The sequence below is a fragment of the Pseudophryne corroboree genome, chromosome 2 (genome assembly GCF_028390025.1).
Source record: "Pseudophryne corroboree isolate aPseCor3 chromosome 2, aPseCor3.hap2, whole genome shotgun sequence".
NCBI lineage: Eukaryota > Metazoa > Chordata > Amphibia > Anura > Myobatrachidae > Pseudophryne > Pseudophryne corroboree.
Window position 1 is genome coordinate 564,689,722 of NC_086445.1, and position 13,858 is coordinate 564,703,579.

The 13,858-nt window shown below is 39.2% G+C and overlaps 1 protein-coding gene across 1 annotated transcript in view; it reads left to right on the forward strand.

Annotated features, from left to right (window-relative positions):
* The window catches only part of GRIK3 (glutamate ionotropic receptor kainate type subunit 3), a 982,272-nt gene that overhangs the window by 378,682 nt on the left and 589,732 nt on the right, over positions 1 to 13,858 (forward strand). Inside the window, exon 2 of the mRNA XM_063954369.1 lies at positions 7,118 to 7,285. Coding sequence (XP_063810439.1) covers positions 7,118 to 7,285 — 168 coding nt within the window. The remainder of the gene's footprint in view (positions 1 to 7,117; positions 7,286 to 13,858) is intronic.

The window sequence follows — 13,858 nt, forward strand, 5'->3', positions numbered from 1 at the left end:
TACAAATCCAAGCAGCACTTTAAAATACAAGCCCTTACAATGAGCAAGCTCCAATGAGTCTAATCACTTATTATATAGGCTCAACCAGCTGCTTTAGTCAGCCCCTCCTCCTCCTGATTACTCACACCTGATTCAACCCCCTCCCTCTGGCTTTCTACTCACACTTTTTTTCCCCTCCCAAAAAAAAAACCTAGTACAGATACAAACAAAAAAAATCCAGTATATATACAAACAATCAGATTCAGATTAACTTTCTCTCACAATATTACTATCCCTATATGGATAGACAGAGAATAATCAGAACTCACATTTTGCTGTAACCAACTCACATACACTTACAAATCCAAGCAGCACTTTAAAATACAAGCCCTTACAATGCAGTAATGTACAGTCACTGGAGTAACACTTGAATTGCTACATATGGCTACCATCTAGTGAGCGCTGGTGCCCAAAACACTTGAATTCCCTATCCTATTATATAGGATAGATATATATATATATACAGTATATATATATATATATATATATATATATATATATACACAGTGTGTGTGTGCGTGTATGTATATATATATATATATATATCCAATACAATGAGGCGGCACTCAGGAGACTTCTTAATGGTGCTGTTTAATGCAGTGTCTACGTTTCGGGGACGCAGCCCCTTCATCATGATAAGTGCATATACAAATAAATAGTACTTAAATACCTGTATAAGATCGGTCCCACCCGCCGCCTCCAATCGCGTCGCCCGGTTTCCGGTCACGTCCTCCCGGTCCCCCCGGAAGTGACGTCACGCCAGCCCATCCAGCGTACGCGTTGTGGCTAAGGAAGAGAAACCATGGAAACATATAAACAATCTGTCTGCCTCCATTCATCGCTATATACGTGTGCAGTGTCATAAAAGCATACTTTTGAAATGTAACACAATCAAGCTTACATAGTGCAAAAAATAAACATATTAAGATGATCTGGTATATTCCAAAACATTAATCTATGACAAATATTATCACCAGATCGAGACAAGTGAAACATATAAAAATGTGGTACATACAGTAGATGTATGATGGAAAATAACATATAATAAAAATTGTCATCTAGCTAACATTTCCCCATCTAGTATAAAGGTGCCTATATTAAATTAGACAAAACTACAAATCAGTAAGAGGGTTATATAATACTTATACTCTACCCAAATATATGACCACCTTAACCTACTGTTGGCAAACGTCACTGCTCACAAAAAGCACTTTAAATTAAGCGCCTCATTCAGCCCTTTTGGGGCTAATGTGTTTAGTACATGAATCCAGCGTGACTCTAATTGTAACAGTTTTTTAGATCTATCCCCACCCCTCAAGGATTTGGGGACCTGGTCAATAATGTTGTATCGGAGTGTGGCCATATTATGTTGTTTTTTGGCAAAGTGCCAAGCCACAGGTTGATCGCTATCCCCTACTTTAATGGCTTCCCAGATAGCATACCTGTGTTGCACCATTCTGGTCTTAAAGGCGCAATCCATCTTGCCCACGTAAGATAAGCCACAAGGGCATGTGAGCAAGTAAACCACAAATTTTGATTCGCATGTCAAGAAATATTTAATGGTGTATGATTTCCCCGTGTGGTGTTACAAAAATGTTGTGCCCGGTGTCATGTAGCTGCATGTAGTCCACCCACTACATCGGTAACAGCCTGCTTTTTTACTGAGAAAATGCTCTCTTGGAGTATTTAACTGAGAAATATCCGGTTTTACCACAATGTCTCGAATACTGCGGTTTCTAGAGTAACTAGGCAATAATTAAGACTGGTAAGCATCACCTAACCCTTTATCCGTGGCCACAATTGGCCAAATCTGTTTGGTCCTTTTAGTCAGGTAATGACTGCCTGAATTATATTAAGTGACCCATGGAAACCTTCCTTGGAGCTGTTTAGGAGGTTTTAGTTCTAATAGATGTTCTCTGGAAAGGTTTAGGGCCCTACTTCTAGCTGCCTTCAACAACTTCATGGGATAACCTCTCTCTAGAAATCTTAATGTCATGTTGTATAATGTTTGATCTCTTTCCTGTGGTTTGTTAGTAATAAGGCACACTCTCAGATATTGAGAGAACGGTAAGCTGCGGATCGTAGCTTTGGGGTGAAAACTATCATATTTAAACAAATTGTTTCTGTCTGTGGGTTTCACAAACAATGATGTATTGATCAACCCATCCTCAATGGTAATACAAACATCTAGAAAATTGATTGTTTTAGTGTCAATTGATAAAGTAAGTTTAATGGGACTGTATGATGCATTGTGCTTGTACACTATTGTTTCCAAATCATTCTGATTCCCTTTCCAGAAAATAAGGTGTCATCTATATACCGACAATACAGACTCATCCTTTCTGAGATGGCAATGTTTTGTAGAAATAAATCCCGCTCGACCTCCCACATGTATGTGTTAGCAAAGGATGGCGCCACCGCCGATCCCATTGCACATCCAGTGCGCTGTACATAAAAGGTTTTATCGTACAGGAAATAATTGTGGGTTAGGGAAAATTCTAACAATGCTTTAAATAAATCAATGTCAGGGCCTGTATAGAGAGGATTATTGGTGATCAATCTTCTGACAGCCTGTAGCCCCGCTCCATGCGGTATACATGTGTATAAGCTAGTAACATCTATGGAAGCGAGGCTAATCTGTCCAGAAAGCACACCAATAGCTCCCAATTTCCTGAGTAACATAGAGGTGTCATTTAAATGTGTACTAGTATTCTGGATGCAAGGTTGTAAAAAGGCATCACAATAAACAGACAGTGGTTTGCATAATGATCCCCTGGCCGAAATGATCGGTCGTCCCGGAGGATCCAGTGGGTCCTTATGCACCTTAGGTATTATGTAAAACACTGGTACAATAGGGAATTCCCTGGACAAAGCATTACAAACAGACTGTGTAACCACACCACGATCCACTGCCTCCTTAAGCATGAAGTCTAGTTCTCGCTTAAAAGGCCCCGTGGGATCTTGGCTCAACCGACCATATGTAGCAGAATTCGATAATAAATGTGCACATTCATGTTTATATTTATCGATATCAAGAACCACTAAAGCTCCCCCCTTGTCCGCATTCCACATAATAATGTCCTGTCTCTTACCAAGACCTCTTAAGGCTAAAGATTCTTCGCGGGACATGTTGGAGCATACTTTATCACATGGTTCATCATAAATGCTATCCACCATTCTGCTAAATGTTTTAATAGACGGTTTTGTAACATGGGCTCGAATGTCGATTTCATCAGTTTCTTTACCTGTGGTGGTATTGCTAGCTCTGTCACAGGATTGTAATCCGTTTTCTTGTTGAAATATTCCTTCAGTTTAAGGGAACGTGTCAGTCTATAAGATTCAACCTTCCACTGCAGGGAGTCTGCTGAGTTAGTCGGAATAAAAGACAAGCTTTTGTTCAGTACCTGGATCTCCATAGGTGACAGTTCGTTAGATGAGAGATTGAAAATCAGTTGCGACCCCTCCTCGGTGGTTTTGGTCCTACTTTGGGACGTGGAGGAAATCCAGGTCCCAAAGTAGGACCAAAACCACCGAGGAGGGGTCACAACTGATTTTCAATCTCTCATCTAAGGAACTGTCACCTATGGAGATCCAGGTACTGAACATAGGCTTGTCTTTTATTCCCACTAGTTTAGCAGACTCCCTGCAGAGTGGAAGGTTGAATCTTATAGACTGACACGTTCCCTTAAACTGAAGGAATATTTTAACAAGAAAACGGATTACAATCCTGTGACAGAGCTAGCAATACCACCACAGGTAAAGAAACTGATGAAATCGACATTCGAGCCAATGTCACAAAACCCGTCTATTAAAACATTTAGCAGAATGGTGGATAGCATTTATGATGAACCATGTGATAAAGTATGCTCCAACATGTCCCGCGAAGAATCTTTAGCCTTAAGAGGTCTTGGTAAGAGACAGGACATTATTATGTGGAATGCGGACAAGGGGGGAGCTTTAGTGGTTCTTGATATTGATAAATATAAACATGAATGTGCAAGTTTATTATCGGATTCTGCTACATATGGCCGGTTGAGCCAAGATCCCACGGGGACTTTAAAGCGAGAAGTAGACTTCATGCTTAAGGAGGCAGTGGATCGTGGTGTGGTTACACAGTCTGTTTGTAATGCTTTGTCCAGGGAATTCCCTATTGTACCAGTGTTTTACATAATACCTAAGGTGCATAAGGACCCACTGGATCCTCCGGGACGACCGATCATTTCGGCCAGGGGATCATTATGCGAACCGCTGTCTGTTTATTGTGATGCCTTTTTACAACCTTGCATCCAGAATACTAGTACACATTTAAAGGACACCTCTATGTTACTCAGGAAATTGGGAGCCATTGGTGTGCTTTCTGGATAGATTAGCCTCGCTTCCATAGATGTTACTAGCTTATACACATGTATACCGCATGGAGCGGGGCTACAGGCTGTCAGAAGATTGATCACCAATAATCCTCTCTATACAGGCCCTGACATTGATTTTTTTATAGCATTGTTAGAATTTTCCCTAACCCACAATTATTTCCTGTACGATAAAACCTTTTATGTACAGCGCACTGGATGTGCAATGGGATCGGCGGTGGCGCCATCCTTTGCTAACACATACATGTGGGAGGTCGAGCGGGATTTATTTCTACAAAACATTGCCATCTCAGAAAGGATGAGTCTGTATTGTCGGTATATAGATGACGTCCTTATTTTCTGGAAAGGGAATCAGTATGATTTGGAAACGATAGTGTACAAGCACAATGCATCAGACAGTCCCATTAAACTTACTTTATCAATTGACACTAAAACAATCCATTTTCTAGATGTTTGTATTACCATAGAGGATGGATTGATCAATACATCATTGTTTGTGAAACCCACAGACAGAAATAATTTGTTGAAATATGATAGTTTTCACCCCAAAGCTACGATCCGCAGCTTATCGTTCTCTCAATATCTGAGAGTGTGCCTTATTACTAACAAACCACAGGATAGAGATCAAGCATTATACAACATGACATTAAAATTTCTAGAGAGAGGTTATCCCATGAAGTTGTTGAAGGCAGCTAGAAGGAGGGCCCTAAACCTTTCCAGAGAACAACTATTAGAACTAAAACCTCCTAAACAGCTCCAAGGAAGGTTTCCATGGGTCACTCAATATAATTCCAGCAGTCATTACCTGACTAAAAGGACCAAACAGATTTGGCCCATTGTGGCCACGGATAAAGGGTTAGGTGATGCTTACCAGTCTAAATTATTGCCTAGTTACTCTAGAAACCGCAGTATTCGAGACATTGTGGTAAAAACGAATATTTCTCAGTTAAATACTCCAAGAGAGCATTTTCTCAGTAAAAAAGCAGGCTGTTACCGATGTAGTGGGTGCACTACGTGCAGCTACATGACACCGGGCACAACATTTTTGCACACCCACACAGGGAAATCATACACCATTAAATATTTCTTAACATCCAAATCAAAAGTTGTGGTTTACTTGCTCACATGCCCTTGTGGCTTATCTTACGTGGGCAAGACGGATTGCACCTTTAAGACCAGAATGGTGCAACACAGGAATGCCATCCGGGAAGCCATTAAAGTAGGGGATAGCGATCAACCTGTGGCTTGGCACTTTGCCAAAAAACAACATAATATGGCCACACTCCGATACAAAATTATTGACCAGGTCCCCAAATCCTTGAGGGGTGGGGATAGATCTAAAAAACTGTTACAATTAGAGTCACGCTGAATTCATGTACTAAACACATTAGCCCCAAAAGGGCTGAATGAGGCACTTAATTTAAAGTGCTTTTTATGAGCAGTGAAGTTTGCCAACAGTAGGTTAAGGTGGTCATATATTTGGGTAGAGTATAAGTATTACATAACCTACATACTGATTTGTAGTATTATCTAATTTAATATAGGCACCTTTATACTAGATGGGGAATTGTTAGCTAGATGACAATTTTTAATATATGTTATTTTCCATCATACATCTATGTACCACATTTGTATATGTTTCACTTGTCTCGATCTGGTGATAATATTTGTCATAGATTAATGTTTTGGAATATACCAGATCGTCTTAATATGTTTATTTTTTTTGCACTATGTAAGCTTGATTGTGTTACATTTCAGAAGTATGTTTTTATGACACTGCACACGTATATAGCGATGAATGGAGGCAGACAGATTGTTTATATGTTTCCATGGTTTCTCTTCCTTAGCCACAATGCGTACGCTGGATGGGCCGGCGTGACGTCACTTCCGGGGGGACAGGGAGGACGCGACCGGAAACCGGGCGACACGATTGGAGGCGGCAGGTGGGACCTATCTTAGACAGGTATTTAAGCACTATTTGTTTGTATATGCACTTATCCTGACGAAGGGGCTGCATCCCCGAAACGTAGACTCTGGGGTAAATTTACTAAAATGGGAGTTCTATTTCAGACGGGATGTTGCCCATAGCAACCAATCAGATTCTACTTCTCATTTATCTAGCACCTTCTAGAAGATAATACCTGGTATCTGATTGGTTTCTATGGGCAACATCCCATCTTAAATAGAACTCTCATCTTAGTAAATTTACCCCACTGTATTAAACAGCACCATTAAGAAGTCTCCTGAGTGCCGCCTCATTGTATTGGGTATATTCCAGAGGATTGACTCTAAGAGGAGGGCAACGTGAGCAATTACATCTGTGCGGAGGGGACTGCTGGAGTACCGGGTCATTTTGGAGATTTTATATATATATATATATATATACTGTACAGTATATAACAGTTGTCTGCTTTACCAACAATTTAAAGTTGTAACCCTAAACTCCAAAGAGAAGATAATGATTTACTTAAATTACAGGAGTGCTTTCATTATTTATAACATTGCTTTTAACTGTTATTTATAGCACTAACAAGAGTTTACCTACAGTATAATAAACAGAAGACATCTACTTGTTTATGAGTGTGATCTGTAACTTTATACTTTATGTGTATGGCGCTGCTGCCAATGTTCTGTGGGGATGGAACTGATTTACTGTATACAGAACACATCAACACCTCATTGTTTCTATGTATATATTATTGTTCTTACAGGAGGAATATTTGAGTTTTTGGAAGGAACCACAGTGAGTGCAGAGGAACATGCCTTCAGATTTGCAGCAACCATCATCAACAGAAATAGAACACTATTACCGAACACAACTCTGACCTACGATATTCAGAGGATCAATCTCTACGACAGCTTTGAAGCCAACAGGAAAGGTCAGTGTAATATTTCAGCACACTGTCCATATAATAAAACATAATGGGGTTCTTTAAGCAAGTGGCTTTGTTGGGAGCATGTCAAGAAATATTCCTTTTGTGACTCTCTAATCATCGTGCCTTGACATATTTATGGTATTCCCACTTCTGAATTTATTTTTATGATATATCAGTTTCCAGAAGAGTGATATTGTCTTTATAACACTTAAATATCTATAAGTGGTGAAAGAAAAAGTACCAGACAATCATCTCTTATCAATTTACAGATTGTGTTTGAAAAATGTTCGTTAGGAGCTGATTGGTTGGTACTTAATCTCTCTCCACTTTATCTCTTTCCAAGATTTGATACATATGCCCCACTGTTTTTACATACATTTATCAACAATATTTTTTATTTATAAGGTGTCATAAAACAGCAGCACTGGGCAATAATTCTGTTTTTCCCTCTAATCTGATTCAAATCACTGTCATCGGTGCACCACCATAATGTACTATTTGTATACCTGTATAGATAATATTGCCTCCTATGTGGATTTCCCTACTTTATATTTTAACTCCGTATTGGCCCCACTGCTCAGGTCCCCCAATTGCCTTGGCATAACATAATTTACAAATCTTCAATATGTCAATATACCTTTAGTGTACTGTATGACTTGCTTTTTTCACACATCTACTTTTTGGCAAAAGTGACTGGTTTTGCAATTGCATACTGTAGATTTTCAGGCCACGATGGTGGAGTGTGCAGCGGGCCATCTGATAAAAGGAGTTGGTTGGATCACTCCTGACTCTGCATTAGAAGCATACATTTTACAACTGTTTCACCCAAATGCATTTTGTTACAGTGTTCTATGTCTTGGAGTGTGATAAAGTGTAGAGAGATAAAGTACTAGCCAAGCAGCTCCTAACTGCCATGTTACAGGTTGTGTTTGAAAAATGACAGTTAGGAGCTGATTGGTTGGTTCTTTATCTCTCTCCACTTTATCACTCTCCAAGGCTTAGTACATCTTCCACAATTTGAGTTAAATAAAATTGTGGGATTGACAATATAAACAAACAAATGTGTCACAGTCACACTGAAAAAGTGTGCCAATGTTGTTTTACTTCTAGATTTAGTTTAGATTACAAACTAACTAAACTGAGAAGTAAATTAAAATTCAAAACATGATAAGTTATAATGAATAAAAGTTCTGAGCCTAAAATGGCCAAAGGTTGTATTTAGAAATTATATTTCTCTCTTTTTAACCTTTAACACTACCAAGTGAATACACAAACCTGAGATGCTAGATTGATTTTGGGTGGGTTAATTTTCCATAGACATATCAGTAAGAACAGCAGAGGCTCTTCTGGTAAGAAGTTTACAATCCCAATGGTAAGGTATAACTATTTAAACCCAAAGAGGTTACATGAAGGCAAGAGCAGGAAATGTAAAAGTAGGAAAATTACAAATTTAGAAGCAAATGTAGTTGGTTTGGCAGAGCAGAAACAGCAGGACTGAAGGGTCCAAGCCAGGTGTTGTTTCAATCAGTCATTATTATTATTATTATTATTATTATTACATTTTATTTATAAGACACCACAAGTGTTTCGCAGCGCCGTACAAAGGACAGTACAGGGAGACAAAATTTAGCATTACAGTAAAAAAATAACAAAAATTGAGTACAGGTAACAAAGAGCACCACAATTCTCAAAACATAAAACAGCTAGGATGTAAGTAGCGAGGGAGTAATAATCGTAGTACTTGGGGCTGGCAGCCATATATAGAGATGAGCCTTTACCAACAGGAGAAAAAGCGAATAAAGATGGTCGCTGAGTAGGAGAGAGCTCCGAGTCAAATGTGTCGAGAAGAGGGCTTTGACAACAATAGGAAAGAGGGTCCTACTCTGAAGAGCTAACCATCTAGTGGGAAGGGGCGACAGACAGATGACATGAGGTGCAAGCAAGCGGGAGGTAGCCTGATGGCAGTATGTAAGCAAAGCAGAGATGTTCAAGGCATGAGGCAGGGGGATGGAGGAACAGCCTCAGGAGTAGGTTATGCATCGGAAGGGTACGCTTTGATGAATCAGTTGTCAGCCAGAAGATAGGCTTATTAATTAAACTGCATCTGTGATCAGCCTTTAATTATGTGTTCAATGCACATGGAATTTGCTTTTGATGGTGATTAGCACCCAGAAAGGGGTCTGAGGATGTCAGGGCCACTGTTCCTGTGATATGATCCTGTGTTACCATGAGCTGATATGAACCTGTATCATACCTCCCAACATGACCCTCTCCAGGAGGGTCAGAATGCTCTGCTCCTGAATTTCCCTCTTAACTTACGATTGCCATCACCTGTGCTGAAACATCTTTCTTATCCATTGACCTGTTCAAAACAGGCGCCGGCAATCATAAATTAAGGCAAACGCCAGAACCAGAGCATTGTGTCTATCACTTAGCCTCATTTGGGACATGTCTGTTAGCTGGACAACAAGGTGGGGTAGAGGAATGCTGTCGGGAAGTATCAGAAGATAAAGTAGCTCTCTGGTGATAATCCCTCCATAGGGTTACAACATGTTACATCATCTGAAGGTGGCATTAGCTATTGGGGCCAAGGTCCAGAATGAAAGCTTATCAGAGCTTGGTAAATGAACCCAGACTGCAGTACCCATTGATAACAAAAGGGCATAGTGACTCTGCAGGAGATACTGTATCTCAATCGGCTATCTGCTTACAGTACATCAAGTAAACTGCCACTTGTGATTTTCGCCAAAAATTTGGTTGCTAAATATGCCCCTTACTGTATAATCTCATCTCCATCCCCTGAGCATTGCCAAGGAATATACAACTCTAAATGATTGAGCATATTCATATACCACAAAATGATTAGAACAATGCTTTTTCAGAGGATGGTTTCTACATTAAGAAGATGATTCACTGATGTTTTAAGACCACAGGGAGCTTTTAACAGTTCCAGAAATTAAATATGAGTTTTCTTTCTTGGGATCAAGAGACAAACCAGAACAGATTTGTATTGTAGGTCACAACTTGGCCATGCTGTTATCTTTGCAGATTTATATTGTGCTTTATACAAAACCCAGATGTGCTCAATGGTCATGTTATTACCTACTTGTCCGGTCAGTTTCCAGGTAATTTATAGGCCCAGTGCTCATTGCAGGCATCACTAAAGCAATAAAAATTGATCTTTCGCTTCCTCTGGTAGAAATAACCCTTAACAGACCTTAGGAAATAATAGGCTACATATCTCTCTTTGTATGGTATTGGACCTATGACTATAAATTGCAAAATATGGTGCACGTACAGATAGCATTTATTTGATATGGCTCTGCTGAGAAAAAAAAGCTTACTGTAAGTCACTGGTTATTCGAAATAAACATTTAAGGAAAATTGAAAACAAATATAGCAGCTTTCTAAATAGAGCTCACATATTTTGCACTTTATAAAGAATTAAGCTAGGTACACACTATACTCTGCCAGATAATCTGCCAGATCTAGCTGGTTGGAATGAAAATCTGGTAATGGATGAGAGCAAATGACAATCGACCATTTGCTCCCAAACACTGGAAAACTAACAAAACACAAATTGAACCAACTTGGATGAACAACTGTATTTGTCCATTTTGCAGTTTTTGGTAGCAAATGGTCGATTGCCATTTGATCTAATCTGCCAGATAATTATATAGTGTGTACCTAGCAAAGAGTCATTCACAATACTCCTTGCTACAATGAAAGTTGCAGTCTATAGGCCTGATTCAGAGTTGCGTACAACTCCAGTGGTGAGAGATCTGTGCAGGCACATATACTGCACTGCACATGTAGAGATTTGGTTCTGCCAGGAAATACACAGTGCCCCAAGGCGCTGCATGATTGACATGCTGCGGCTGTATGGGGGCACAGGAGCGATTGGCAGTGTTGGAAAATACAGTGGAACGTCACTCACATTTTCTGGGCATGCTGAATCCAGTGGTTATATCTTTGAATACAGCTTCACTGGCTTTAGCTGCGTTAATATCCCGGACATCCTGCGTGAATATCCTGGCCGGTTACTCAGGTGACCAACGTTCAACAAGATGATCCAATGCTGCGCCCTCAGATGCAGCAGCAGATCAAAGAAGCCAGCAGGAGGTGTCTGGTTACACAAGAGGCCTCCCACAGCATCAGCATATTTTCACAGTAGCAGCTATGACAAACGTCACAGCTACTACTGCATAGCATTATTCTCTGATTTAGGCTCATGTTCCCTACATACACAAGCACATAGTCAATCAGCCTACCAGTAAGCCGATGCTAAATACCGTATGTTCAGTAAATTACATAACCAACTCTACTGGAATTCTGTGATCACTTATTATTATTATTATTATTATTATTATTTTTTTTTTAATGACAGGAATAAACCTGTACTGCAGCTCAAATACGTTTGTAACACGAATAGTAGGGCAGCTTATTGATCAAGCCTGTGACTAGGAATAAAGATCAGATTTTCACAGAATATATATTTTTGGGAAGTCATCAAGAATATAATTAATATATATATCATATAATATTGAAATGTAATTGAAACTCTTTACCCAAATGTGTCATTTAATCTGCAATAGTTTAGTGCCTTGCTTATTCCATCTGGTCTCTGGCCTCACTCCTGAACCTTTGGCATTTAGGCAATTCAGGCATTCAGCCATTTCCTTAGGCAAGAAGATAAATGCACAAACTTTCCAAAACTCAACTGTGATTTTTAGTGGCCTATGTATAAAGATGAGAGAAACTGTTCTGATGACTGTTTAACACATTCTGCATGTGTCTGTTTCATTTCACACATTTCTCCAGTGGAACTTGGTCTTATGTTCCGAGTTGAATTGCTCCTAACATTTTGGAATACAAACTCCACCACAGAGCACAATGGATTGATCATCATTTTACCAGCTCTATTTATAGATTATAAAGTATAAACTATCTATAGCAAAATAAATACAGTGCAGAAATAGGACATTTGGAGAATTGGCAAATCAAATGCAGTAAAAGATTTTGTCACAGGAACTCTACATGTTTTTGAAAAAGGCCTGTTAATATGCACCAAATTGTGGCCAAAACTGTGTTTATTTGTATGGGGCATATTAAACAATTGTTTTACTACTAATTTGTGAACAGTTTTCATAAAGCTTAAGGATCTCTAGAATTTCTCAAAGGGCTTTTGGAGGAGATTTCACAAAAATCTCCTGCTGGTCTTAAAAATTACACGAGATTGATGATAGCAATTCCCATACTTCTAATGGGAAATGTGGTCTGTCCTGAATTAACAAGCTCCATGTTTATTATTATTATTATTATTATTATTATTATTTCAGATGACATTAGCAGAAGCTTTCCTCTATTTTTCAACTGAGATAAAGGGATCTCTTTGGAGATCCCTCCCCTTTCCCCTCCACTGCTTCCCCCCGTAACCCTTCCCCACAACCACCTCAACTGAGCCGGTGCCAGTAAGTTATTTGTGAGCAGCATTGAATGATCTGCGAAGCATCACACCGTAACAGAACAGATCCTGTAATATTTGCATAATATATTTGCATCAAATATATAGTATACTTAACTGTATATATAATGCTGTTCTTTCCATTATGCACTTTTTTTAACAGTGGTTTGCAAAGCTTTTCAAGTTTACTATTCTGCATGTTGCTGCATGTGTGCAATATTGAAAAAAAATTTTTTAGTAACAAATTCAATTTTTTTTTTAACATTTACAAGTATATACTTTGATGGAGATAGTGATGCTGTATGCATCTCTCCTCAGTCTATCTGACACTGCAAGGGTGCACGCTGCTGCTGATGCAGGGGCTGCATTGCAATATTCGCTGTGTTCTCCTTATTCAATGGATAAAACTTTCTTGCAAACTAAATTCTTGGGATAAATTTTAATTATTTCACGCCACAAATGCATTAGAAATATGTATTTTGATAAATAGACCCCTAAATATGTTATCATTGATAATGTTTATTTGTAGGGTGCTAGACAATCATAAAAACAAATTATACATAAAACATATTGAGGTTGTACAAGGTTGATGAAGAAGGTACAGATACAAGACTTTAATTCAATATAAAAATAAAAAGAAAGAAAACAGATTTATAAGATAACGTGGTTATGGATGTACTACGATTGCCCGGCGCCAGAATGCCAGCTGCGGGGAAAGTGCAAAAGAGCCACTTGCAGGCTCACTGCACTCGCAATACTGCAGGCATGGTGGCGCACTATGCGCCATGCTATTTATTCTCCCTCCAGGGGTGTCGTGGACGCCCCAAGAGGAAGAATAGTTGTTGGTATACCAGCTGTTGGGATCCCTGCTCCAGTATGATGAGCGCCGGGATCCCGACAGCTGGTATATTGAGTGCCTCTCTGTGGTTACATATAGGAATTGAAGAGGAGTAACATATGGAGATTGGAGACCTCCCATATTCAGTCTTTCACAGTCACTCACGATACTGTACAAATGACTGATATTACATGCAATGTAGCATTACTGCTTTGCTTTTATGTTGCTTAATGGGGTTGTCATTGCAAGTTCACAACCATAGAAATAATATGTA